The sequence below is a fragment of the Chroicocephalus ridibundus genome, chromosome 3 (genome assembly GCF_963924245.1).
Source record: "Chroicocephalus ridibundus chromosome 3, bChrRid1.1, whole genome shotgun sequence".
Lineage (NCBI taxonomy): Eukaryota > Metazoa > Chordata > Aves > Charadriiformes > Laridae > Chroicocephalus > Chroicocephalus ridibundus.
The window spans coordinates 17942707-17955478 of record NC_086286.1 but is presented as its reverse complement, the minus strand read 5'-3'; the positions used below and the strand labels follow the sequence as shown (position 1 = coordinate 17955478).

Sequence of the window (12772 nt, the reverse complement as noted above, 5' to 3'; positions counted from 1 at the left end):
AATCCTTGTTGGTCCCTTCTCAACTTCTCAAAGTGGTAGATGATCAGCATTACCAAATGGAAGAAGTTTTTTACTGAATGAACTGATCTGGGGAAATGAGAAATCATACATCCAACTTTTCATAATACAGGAGGAACAAGAGAACTGTCGGTACCTACGTAGACTGCAGCTAAGAGCACAGAGAGTAGGGAAAAAGAAAAGTTCTTAGGTTGACACTTTGCCTTAAAGAGAATCAGATGACTTCTGTGTACACCACACTGTAGGAAGGAATGGTAAAGAGCGCACAAGGACTATCGCCTGGGACGTACGTAAAGCGCTTAGTTTATGCGGGAAAAGCCGTACTACAGTTTTGCTACTTTGGTTCAAAATAAAAGTAAACTTATTATTAACAGTTCCCATACTTTTACCGAAGACTTATTTCTTAATGTTAAAAACAATCACAAAAATAGCTTAAGATTGCTATTTGAAATTCCCAGATATTTGCTTACCTGATGATCCTGAATCTTCCTGCCCACGACTCTGAATGTGTTGTTGCCTGTGTGATGATATATATGAACTCTGCTGAATCCAGTTGATCCACCAGCTGGTACCCATTTTTTATTGGCATCATCGTAGACCATTACAGCAGCTCGTGCTTGGCAGATACTCTGTTCACTGTTAGAACACAAGTATTTTAGAGTAGAATATAAAATTATTTATGGCAAATCGTAATCTTTAAGGTTAATTTTTTAAAAAAAAACTCAAAACATTAAAGTAATAAAGTAATACTGCTTGCAACTTGATGAAACATCCACCTTTCTAAATACAAAACCACTAGCATTAACTTTTGCTTAAAGGTGTTCATTCTGAAAAGCTGTGGTCAAAACAAACAGGCCCAGGCCTAACTACTAATGAAAGATTTCCTTTTTTTTTTTTTTTTTTTTTTTTTTTTTTTGCACTTTTTCCAGGTTTTCCCCCTGCCCTTTCTCCTCATCACCAACCCTGAAGTTTAATTAAATGTCATAACCATATACAAAGTTTCCCACAAAGCCTGGAGAACAAAGATTCTGGAGTTGCATTAGCTTCATACAGTTTACATTTTCCAGCAGCAATTACTTCCAAAAGAAATAAGGACTGGAAGGCCCTTACTCTTTTTAACGTATATAGAACGCACACAGACACGATAAAGTTCAGCACAAAAAATTCACCTGCTCATAAATGAAATGCTTTTTGGTTTTGACATATTTTACGACAGTTGACACCTAGATGTAACATTTTCTCGCTGAGAAAAGGTTCTATTGATTACTGAAAACCACAATTTCATCTGCAGCTAATTCCTGATTATGGCAGTCATCTGGAAGCTAAGGTACAGCCTAAAGTTAAAAGGGAGCATATCATGAATGTCATCATACTAGAAACACAAGAAAGCAGAACATACCATAAACCCACTATTTATTAGGAGAGGAGTGGGTGATACTATGCAAGTTGTCTTTATGGGAAATGTCCAGACGCAGACAGGAAATAAAAATAGAAAGGAATGATTTCTTATCAGTAAGTCGAATTCTCTGAACACACCACTCCAGCACATCCAATATTATAGAAAGCACATGATGCCTGGCTTGCAAGGAATGCGGCCTGCCATTTGGAAAACTGAGAAGGCTGAAGAGACACGCATTCTTCATAAATTACAAAAGGAAAGCAATGAAATATTTCTTCATATTTTATGAAGGAGGGAAAAGACAAGTCACTCGCAGTCTTTCTTGGGCTTTTTTGTGGGTTGGTTTTGGAGGGTTTGTGTTTGTTGGGGTCTTTCTAAAAGATCATGCTGAATTTCACAGTATCTTATTTTCAGCATAAGAAAATTCAGTATCCAGCTGTTTTGTTAACTTTCAATACTGATGTTTTTGAGAAAACAGAGCATCAATTTGTGTCACAATTTCCATGGCACTCCAACAATTAGGAAAGCGCTCAACACTGGGATGCTTTTCAGGACTAGGGCAGAAGAGAGAATACTGAGATCATCTCTGTTATGCATGCAAGAGAGATTCAAGATCAGACGAGAAAATATATTCTTAAAACGCATGTGTTCTAGTCTCATCACCCATTCAACAACTACACCAGAATGGGGTAACAATCTCCAATTTGACCACCCCTTCTCTAGCCAGAAATTAGTTCAATATAGGGATAGTAAAATTATAATATACACATATACAATGCTTCTTTTCTAAGCATAGTTCATCTTATAATTTACAATTTAGACTGAAAGGACCATATCTGATCCAAGAAGAAAAATGAGCTGCAAAGAAAATGAAATTAGTTACAAATTTCAGGTGTTTCACAATCCCATTAAAAACATGCCACAGGTAAATAAGAAGGTTCCCTCGTCTGCGAGGAGGATAATGCGAGAACCTACTGGATTTCTTTAGACCACTCTGGCACAAAAATATCAAAGTTCAAACCTAGAAACATTCTGTACCGTTCACAAAGTACAGAACAAACAGCAGCGTTCTCTCGAAAGTGCGTAACAGTATTACAGAAAACTTGTGTACAATTTCTGAACCCAAAACAAATTTTTGCTGCCTTTGAACCTGGATCACTCACAGGCATGGTAAAACATAGCTGACAGGACCTATATACTGATTTGGAAGCAGAGCCATGTGGTTTGCAGGGTTCTTGCCAAAAAATAACTTCATCTCAATCATGTGTCAGACAGATAAAAAAATCATTTAGATTCTATTAAAAACTGAGGCTATGAGTATAAGCTAATACGTTCCAATTACAATGAAGGTAGAACCAAAGAGTGACTGAGTAACGGTACAGCGATCGGAAGACTTAACAGGACAGACCATCGAGTTCAGACATTCTTATTCGGAGTGTTCTTACTTTTTGCCCTACCCCGATCCTCCCACAAGCCTAAGTTTTTAGAAAAGCTCTGGTTTTACATTACTTTATTTAACATAACAAGAATAAACACCTACTCATTTTAGAACTACTTGGTATTCAAGTGGCACAATTCCTAAGCGCAAATAAGATGACCTTGGGCAGAATTTCTAGCTTTTAACAACCGTTAAAACTATTTTTAGTTCCACTTCTCAGGCTATGCCTCATAACTGGAAATATTATACATGTCTAGAACTCAAATATTTCATGCTTCATTTAAAATAAAAGAATTTTCTTAATAGCAGGGGATTATTCTTAACCATATCAAGATATAAGATTGTTCACATACTTTAAAAAATGACAAATACAAACAATTTCCAGTTGACCTATTCAATCATTACACAATAAGCTTTCTGCCTTCATTTCACACAAATCCTGTAACTAAAATTTTAACGTTCTAGGTCTATAATTTCCATATCCAGGTACCAATTTCAAGGTGGCATACTCCCCTCCTGCAGACAGTTCCCACCACCCATCACTCTGTTTATCAGACTGCAGCAGTAAGATGGAAAAATGAAGCTATCGCTATCAGAAACAAATTAAACCATCACAGTGTGCTAGCCTTTTTCCAGGCTTCAATAATTGCACTTTACTAGACATAGGGGAGATCAATTAAATTTATTTTCTTGGTAAAAAGTTCTGCACTCTGAAGTGGTTACTTTTTGTTTTGAAGAAAGGCATGGAGGCAGGAGTTTTAGTAAAGAAGAATCTTTAGTCTGCTCTCCAATGACCATTTGATAGTTTAATATTTGAATACAGCATATTACAGCAACTAGACACCGTAAGTCTCAAAAAACATTTTTAAATTACTTAAAAATAAGATGCATACTGGAACTCTGCTAACATCAAAGGGCTACACCAAATCGAAAATCCATGCTATTAGCTCATGACTATCTTGGACAGGTCTAATGAAAAACCAGGTTTAGTTTTCTTTCCATTATCCACCTTTTCCTAGCAAAAATGCAGAATTTAACATACAGGCTGTTACTAGAACCTGAGCCAATGCTCTTTGTATTTCTCTACTACATACGAATTTAAACTTCAGTTCAAAAGAGCAGGAGCCAAGTGAATCAGAACAGGGTCATTTATCATATTTATTGCTCTTCAAGCTTATTACACTTCCCTGCTGTACTTCTAACAGAAGACAGGTCTTCAATGATCTCAGAATTTATACACGAGCTCTTCAGAGTCCACAGGGTTTTCTGCAATACACATGTCCCCTTAGACTGCAGGAACTGACTGTGAGATGCTAGAAGATGACTTACTTCATTCACTGCAAAAGAATCGCTTTGGTCTGATCACAAATGCCTTTTAATGGACAGATTACTTTAGCACTAGTGGGAAATAAACAAGTTGTCTACAGTCATGTGGCAAGAGAAAAGGAAAAGGGTCTTCATCTGTTTGCCATGTCATTAGGCCTTCAAAAGCATCCTACAGGGTTTAGTTGCCTACCTACAAATATTCCTTTTTCTGGTATGCTGTACTGATGTAACGGTTCCAGAAACCATTATACGCGGTTTAGCCTGCACCTTCCCAACATGAGAGCTCATTAGGGGATGCGGGAGAATGAGCTTCAAATGCTACTGCCAAGACGCACAGCTGCTCAAAGAACTGACTGCTAACTTATTAGGGCAGTGGGCTGGGGGACTAAAGTGACAATCTAAATATTAACTAAGAAAAATTAAGAAATTGTCTGGTCCCAAGTAACCTTACCAAACCAAGTATATGAAATTATACTTAGAAAAAGGAAAATTCAGAAAAGGGAAGACTCATGCAAAACAGTGCTTACCACACCTTAGGAAATAAAGTGTACAAGCTCTCTTCTCAAAACATAAAGCTTGACAAATACCTGGATAAATACATGTCAGCAGGAGTTCTTCTCTAGACAAAGATGTAAGGCTCTGATTGTTAAAGCCAACTATTATTCTGGATAAGTCCACCTACAGCAACACCATATAAAGTCAAAGACAGGGTGGTTGTTTTTTATTTGGGGTGGAAGAGTGGGGGGAGGTCTGGCACTCAAAAGCCTCGCACAAAAAACACAGTAGTAATGAATCATAAGATTATTCTTACGGGAGAATATACTTTCCTCCTCCAGTGATGAGATCATACGGAAAGCTCAAAAACCATAGCAAACTGAACCCTAACAGACATCACTCTCTTGCCCAGATGGAATGTATTCCTTCTTTTGCATCCCAAATTCTTAAGCTCAATGCACAGTGACACCAATGCACAGTCTGCTGACCTAAGCCTATTCTTTTTTTTTTTTTCTCTCCCCAAAAAGTACATGCTTGGTTTTCTTCTCTCAAGAACTAGAAAAATAAACAGACTTAAATGATCAAACTCATATGGAAAACAGCACGATTCCAGCTACAAAAAAGATCATTTAAATATACTAACAAGAGCAAGGAAAAGCTGCAATTGCTCTGATTCTCAACCTTGAGTATTTTCGTCAGTGTTCTAACAACGAGGTTTTTTTGAAAATCATATCCCACTACCACTTCTACTGGTGATTCAGGGGTTTGTTTGCTATGTTCTCAATTTACAGAAACATAACAACATGTTCTTAAGCGTGCAGTCTTTGTGGGACAGAAGGAATGGAAAGAGACGCTGATTCATCAAACGCCTGTTTAGGATTTTCAGACCATGTGGCACAAAGCTAGAAAGAAACTCCAAACATTTCCAATACTAACATCTTGGAACACACATTTTTAAGAAGCAGCTAAATGCTGGTCCAGATATCAAGTTTTATATCTTGGCGGTGGTGCTTTGTAAGGTGTTTTTCCCTGCTTGTTCCTGAACCCCGACTGGCACATCACAGTGAAAACGTGTGTTCTCCACTTCACTATTAAAAAAATAAACCCAAACCAAAAAAACAACAACAAAAAAATCACACAACATACTGTGTACTGTACCGTTACTGTACCACTGTTTTCTATTAACTAAAACAGACATTTTGCTCATATGGCTTAACTCAATAGTTACGTTACTTGTTGGTATCTTAAAGTCAACATATAACTGTTTTCAGTGCCCTCAAATATAGTCCTCACATTATGGTCTGCTGAGAACCAGACTGAACACAACTACAGAGATTAATATTTATTTTTGGGAGTAGGGGACGGGGTTTGGATTTGTTAGGGGGATGTGAGTGGGCAGAAGGGAAGAACTTTGGGTCACTTAAGATTTTAATTCATAATCCACTGCTATAATTTTACTTATTTTCTGAACTTTGGCACTTTGGCCAAAAGCTAATATATAACATGTATAACAATTACCATCTCCTTCTGCCAACTAAACTGGCATCAACGCCACCAACAGGACATCACAAAAAAATACATTCCATTTGGGCTCAGCAAGGGTTAACATAGTAGTTCCTACAATGCATTAATTTTCCCTGTAACTCATGCTCAGTCGAAAGGTAAGAACCTCCGCTTTTTCTGCATTACTAAAACCTAGCTGAATACGCTGCTGCAGGGGAACATTACGAGCCTGGTACAGCACAAGGAACCACGCCGTGCTATGCTACTTGCATCCAACCTCAAATGATGCAGCTTGCCCGCTCCAACACTTCACCTAGTACAGAAGTTGGTTGCTATTCAGGTTTTAGAATAAGACTAAATTGAGACCAGCTGATTTATCTGACTGGTTTTCATGCAGATTATTCTTCTGATACTCTAACCCTCCTTGAGGACAAGAGTTGCTGTTCAAACGGGAAGTGAATGCGGAGGGAGTAGTTCCAGATTGCTTCACTAACAGCTCTCCTGCTAATGAGTTAGTACTTGCCTGTGCCTAGAAAAACTTTTGATTGATAACTGAGACATTCATTCATCTCTCCCACTTTTTCGTCTCTGATAACCCAGATTCATTCATCTCTCCCACTTTTTCCTTCTCGTCAATTACTCAGAACACAGATTTGCTGCAACATCAGAAACCAGAGGGAAACCCTGTATGGGAAAGTCCCGACTAGAAATAGAACTACAAATGCTGAGGAGCAGGGGAAGCTGAATCTAAACACTGTGATTAATAGCTGGCAAATGAAAGGTGTTTTTCTTTTGACACAGAATTTTGCACCACTCTATTCCAGAGCTTTAGTTGGTACACAGTTTATTGAACCTAGACTTTCTTTGCTCAAGGAGTACCTTCCACTGAAAGAAAATGGCTTTTTATTTCATGTATAAACGTATTTAACATTAATCTAAGAGCAGTCTGCTCTCGGAACAAGTGCAATTTATAGAATAAATTTCTCCTATTGCTATAAATCTGTTCCTTCACAATTTTGCAGTTGTAGTTTGTTCCATAGCAGCAGATGAACATCAAACAGGTGAAGGAAATCACTGCAGGACACTCAGGCAGAAATATTATTTATAACAACTTGATGTCAAATGAAAGTCTATTTTTCATACAGAATTATCAATTTATAACCTCAGGAATTTTTTTTTCAACATTGTTTCACATGCCATATTTAACATAAGAGTATCTCATGCAATGGACAAAGACACTTTGAGTTGGCAATTCAATATTGTCTCTAGGTTTGTCATATGCTGATTCACATAAAAATTCACCTATTTTTTCATTAGGAAACGTTATTTCAATTTGAAAACACATGCTGGAGTCAGACTGGAATGCCCACTATCTAGAATAGTATCCTAGAAATACTCATCATCTTAAAACTTCTGTATAAATTATTTTTAAATGGACAATAACCCTTAGAGAAAGCACATGAGCCGAAACAATCTGGGACACTTAAGAAATGGGAACAGAGAACAAGTTCTGGTCACAGACAGTGCAAAGAGTGGCAAATCCCTGGAGGTGTTCAAGGCCAGGCTGGATGAGGCTATGAGCAGCCTGGTCTGGTGGGAGGTGTCCCTGCTCATGGCAGGGCGTTGGAACTCTATGATCTTTAAGGTGCCTTCCAACTCTAACCATTCTATTGATTCTATGAAGTTACAGGATCATTTCAATACAGGAAGAGTACTGTAAAGTTTTGAACTATCTTAACATACCAACTCATGTTGTATTGGTGGTCCACTGTAAAAGTTATAGGTGGACTTCAGAGTAATTTGCTGTCAGCAAGTGCTAATCCTTAATCTAGTCAAACTCAAAGGGAATCAGGGATATCTAAGAGAGAATATGATGACAGTCAAACCAAGAAATAGCCACACTACAGAGATGAACCTTAATAAAAACAAAGGATTGATGGGAATTAACAATAGCAGAATAAAACCCATGCATTTTGAACAGCATGAAGCTAGATATCCTAATGATGGCTAACCATATATATAATATGCAGTAATATAATATGCTATATTATATATTCTTATACATACATAACTAATTATATTTAGTTACTATCTCTATCCCAAATTTAAATTCATAAATACTTTCTGAAGTCAACCTTCCAATTCTCATCTCAAACAGAAGCTGACATTAAGATACCTAGCATGTGCACATTTGGAAAGTTGACTACTGCATCCACTACAGACAGATTACGCAAAATTTAAAAACAGAAGAAGGTTTCCACAGTGATTTAAGTTGATTATGTCAATTAAATGTTTCAGGTAAGGAACTATTTAACGAGTACAAGAAGTCACTTCTCAAATGTTAAATTAAAGAGATTGTATGGTTACTCAAAATCAGGTAACAGTTTTCAAACAGGAACAGAAATTAAAATAATTCAATACACAAAGGAAGAGGTGCTTTTTAAGCAATGACTTCAGCAAACAAGAGGAATGACGATTTGCTGTCTTGTTTTTTAAAAAGGAAAAATAATATTCTTAACTGTTATCATCCATAGTACACATTGCCTTTCTTCTATAAAACTAGAGATGCTCAAAACTTTATCTAAAAACACGCGATCCAACTCAGGACTTCATCACTTAATTTCCCATAGGTTGCTTGCTAACCTTGATTATTTTTCCTTTACTAGTCTGTATTATCATACTATCCAGATATTTATCTATTTTTGTGTCTGTTAAGGGGAACACTTTTTCCACAGCTTGCACTTCAGGTTCAAGGTTTTCCTGATAACCAACTCAGACCGGAAAAAATGCAGCACTAGGACGTTACACGTGTCCAAAAAGAATGCTCAGCCTTGGTACAGACAATACTTTGAATGCTTAAAAAAAAATGCAAGGTTTTAAATCTCAGTGAAGAATTTACTTTGAACAACCAGACATTACAGAGTTTGTTGAAACTTTACTGTGAAAAAACAAACAAAACCAAAACCAAAAAAAAACCCCAAGGTTTACTTAAAATTGCAAGTTACAAGATGCAGAAGTAAGAGCTTGGATATGTTGGAATTTTATACACAAGATTTGGTTCTTGCCTTGTATGAAAATCTAGTGATAACTTTATGGAAATACTTTATTAAAAGCCTTCACTACTTAGTTTTGAGATAAGATTTTCAATGAAGCAACCTGCAAGCGACAAAAGCAATATTTTCCCATTTTCTTCTAGTATTTTCTAGATTTTTCATCCTATAAAGCATCATGAAGATTTTTTTCCTCAATAAATGTTTACAACAGATGTTTTGGAAAAAAAATAAAATCAGAACTACACAGTAGCTGGCTATTTCACCATAATACATTTGCACTCGAGTTGGGGAGAGGGGAGACCATCCTAGCCTTGTTTTTATACTGGTAAAATAAAGTCTTAGACTCCATAGATCCATGAAATTAGATAATTCAGTTTATGCTTCCTCCATGCACTCATCCATATTCTTGTTTTCTTTTATCCTCTTACACAGGGTGTTCTCTTAAATGTGGCATTTTTGGTAATTTATCCAGATATCTTTCCTGAAAATCCTGCATTGTTATAATCAAATCCATTTTTCCACTGATTCTTCAAACATATTTCTCAAAGGCATTTACTGCTTTACTTACACTAAAAGGTTATGCAGAATCTATGCAGTAATTTAAATAGATTACATTTCCTCAACGCAGATTTGATAGAGTGGCATTGCAAGCCAAAGGTTCTGCCACAGTAAGGCTAATACTGCCTGGATAGCGATTTTACTCGATAGTAAGACAGGAGCGGAAGACTCCTACCACGACCTTTCACCATTTCAAGACAGATTTTTATCAAAAAGCAGTTTCTCAGTTTGTCTACTTTTTAACAAAGCTAATGGAAAACAAGCTCTACGACACTACCTGGGAACGACTCAATTTTTAAGTACCAGAGTATGCTGTTATTGAGCAAAGCTAACAGCCGTAAAATCAATACTTTTACTGAACAGGAACAACGATCACAGATTTAAAAGTTCAAATATTTTAACTTAAAACTCTTAAAGACCAGGGCCAAAAGCTACCCATATACATTACTTCTTTCCTAAAAATAGTCTATTTTTGATCTTTTGTTGCTTTCTTGAAAAACATAATCATCAGCAACTAGACAAGACAGTTGATGATTTCCTGTGAAAAAACACTTACCATAAATCTCCTATCTTCTATACATATTTTAACAAAAAGTGACCTTATTCTGTTATTTCTTAAGCTTTCGACACATGGTATAAATCACAGCTTTCGGAGTCCAGATTCCTTGGGCAATCTGAGTTCCCGAACACACGCTGCAACAGAATCCATCATTACATTACCATCGCTGCAGATCATGTAACTCATTTTACTTTCAGATAAAGAATGCCCAACTCCTCCTGGAATAGTGAGATAGTAGCTTTTTTACATCACCTATTTAATATAATGGCTGCCTCTGATGTAGAGAGATGTGTAAAGGGAATGTGGCTGATCTTAGATTGAGACATTATAGCCCCAGTGTTAATATATGAACATACAATTCACAGTTCATTACAAAAAAGATTCTTGTATGAAGTGTCTTTCTAGAACTTAATTTCACCTAAAACACACGAAAGTAAAAATCATATTTTGTTAATTGAGCACTTGTTTTTAAACACCGAGTTGACAGTAACATGAATTAATCAAGGAAAACCTGGGTCCACGGCAGAAATGAGATAGGTTATCTAGCAGCAAAGGACAGAAAAGGTTACGTGTATTTGCCTTGGTCTCTGCTGGCACGTTTTGTTCTCAGACTTCCCAGGTCTGCATGAGTGCTGCTTGTGGAACTAGAAAATTAAGTTAGGGGCCCCAGTTAGATAAACTGGATACAGAAAGTCTATTGAATTGAACAGTATGGACCTAACAAGGGTGGAGGGACCTAGGTGGTGGCATCGTGAGGCCACTCTGACATCTTTACCAGGTGAACTAGACAAGTTCCTGGCAATTTGAAAAAGGCAAGTGTCGTGACCATCTTCCAGCAGTGCAAGAACCAAGATTCGGGGAGTGAGAGGCTCAAAGGGTTGCAGTTAGACGTCAAATGGCTTACTGGTAAGTTATTACCGGTGAATTTCTCTGGGGTCAATACCAGCTCTGATAGTGTTTAATGGCCTTGTCAATGACCAGGAAAATAGGATGGAATGCAACTTCAGCAAGTCCGTGGATGGCTTTCCCTAAATTGGGATAGATTGATATGCTGGACAGTAGAGCTACTGTTCAGAGGAGTCTCAGCAGGCTGGAGAAACAAGCTGACAGAAACCTCAAGAAATTTGAAGACGAGAGCAAAAACTTGCACCTGGGACAACTTAACTACCATGCTGCAGAAGGTGATTATTCCCCTCTATTCAGACCATATCTAGCATATTGTGCTAAGTTTTGGGCTCCCCAGAAGAAGGAAGACTTTGACAAAATGGAGCAAATCAAACAAGAAATGATTAAGCGGGCTAAAGAAAAAGACGCATGAGGAGAGGCTGAGACAGCTGTGTGTGTTCAGTCTTAAGCTAAGGCAGGAACGTAACTGCCACTTGCAACCACTCAGTAAGTCATTACAGAGAATACAGCAGGATCTTCTCAAAACTGCACAACGAAGGATGAGAGGCAATGCTCAAACATTGCACAAAAAGAGCTTTCAACCAGATAAGAAAAAGTTGCACCAAGAGAGCAGTTAAACACTGCCCACAGGAGCTGTGGAATCTCCATCCTTAGAGACATCAAAATTCAGCTGGACAAGGTCTCGAGTAACCCAACGTAACTTAGATGATGGCCCCTTCCAAGGGGACAGGAGCAGATGAGCTCTGAGAACTCCCACTTTGACTAAGTTATTCTACGGCTCTAGAAGAAATAAAATCCCTTTGAGAAGGTCCCACTGAATTGCAGACATATAATTACCTTATTTATGACAATTACTGCCTTAGCACCTCATTTTATTGGAATGTTATTCCCAAAAATAGCATCATGCATTTCACACTTGAAGTTTCAACCAGCCTCTCCTTCTGTAACCTTTAAATAAAGATCTTAAACACTAGTTCTAATGCTCAATGTCTAAAAGTAACAAGTTTACATAAACTACATAGTATTTATATCGCTGACCTGTACTACAAAATAAATGTCTGAATATTGAAACTAGCATTTTACTACTCTATTTTAGATTGTCATGATTAGCAAAGTATCTCACAGAATTTGTGAAAGGGAAACAAAATCCTGCAGTTCTTAACTATGTTTTGCTCTCACTTATTCCATCCAAAGACCACTGAACTCAAGGATTTGGTAGGTAAAAATCCAAGAGAAAGCAGACCCCTCAGTATCTTCCTTTCTAAATCAAACCAACCAAGTTTTCAGTCTTCACCACTTTGTATCTTTTCTCCTAAACTTCTCATAATTCTTTCTACTATTAAAAAAAAACAATCCACAAAACAAAAAAACCCAAACAAAATACTCCATGAAACTATTAGAGATATTGGGAAGTGAGACACAGAAATTTGAGCACATTACTTCAATCGAGACATTGCTCAGAGTAAAGTGGAAGGATTACTCCAAACATCTTACATGAAATACTTACTTCTGCTGTG

The 12772-nt window shown here is 37.2% G+C and overlaps 1 protein-coding gene across 6 annotated transcripts in view; it reads right to left on the bottom strand.

The window, feature by feature from the left end:
- Window positions 1–12772, bottom strand: part of ENAH (ENAH actin regulator) — a 100109-nt gene that overhangs the window by 51678 nt on the left and 35659 nt on the right. For all 6 annotated transcript variants that reach the window (XM_063328204.1, XM_063328206.1, XM_063328207.1 and 3 more), the window contains exon 2: window positions 489–654. In XM_063328204.1, coding sequence (XP_063184274.1) covers window positions 489–654 — 166 coding nt within the window. The remainder of the gene's footprint in view (window positions 1–488; window positions 655–12772) is intronic.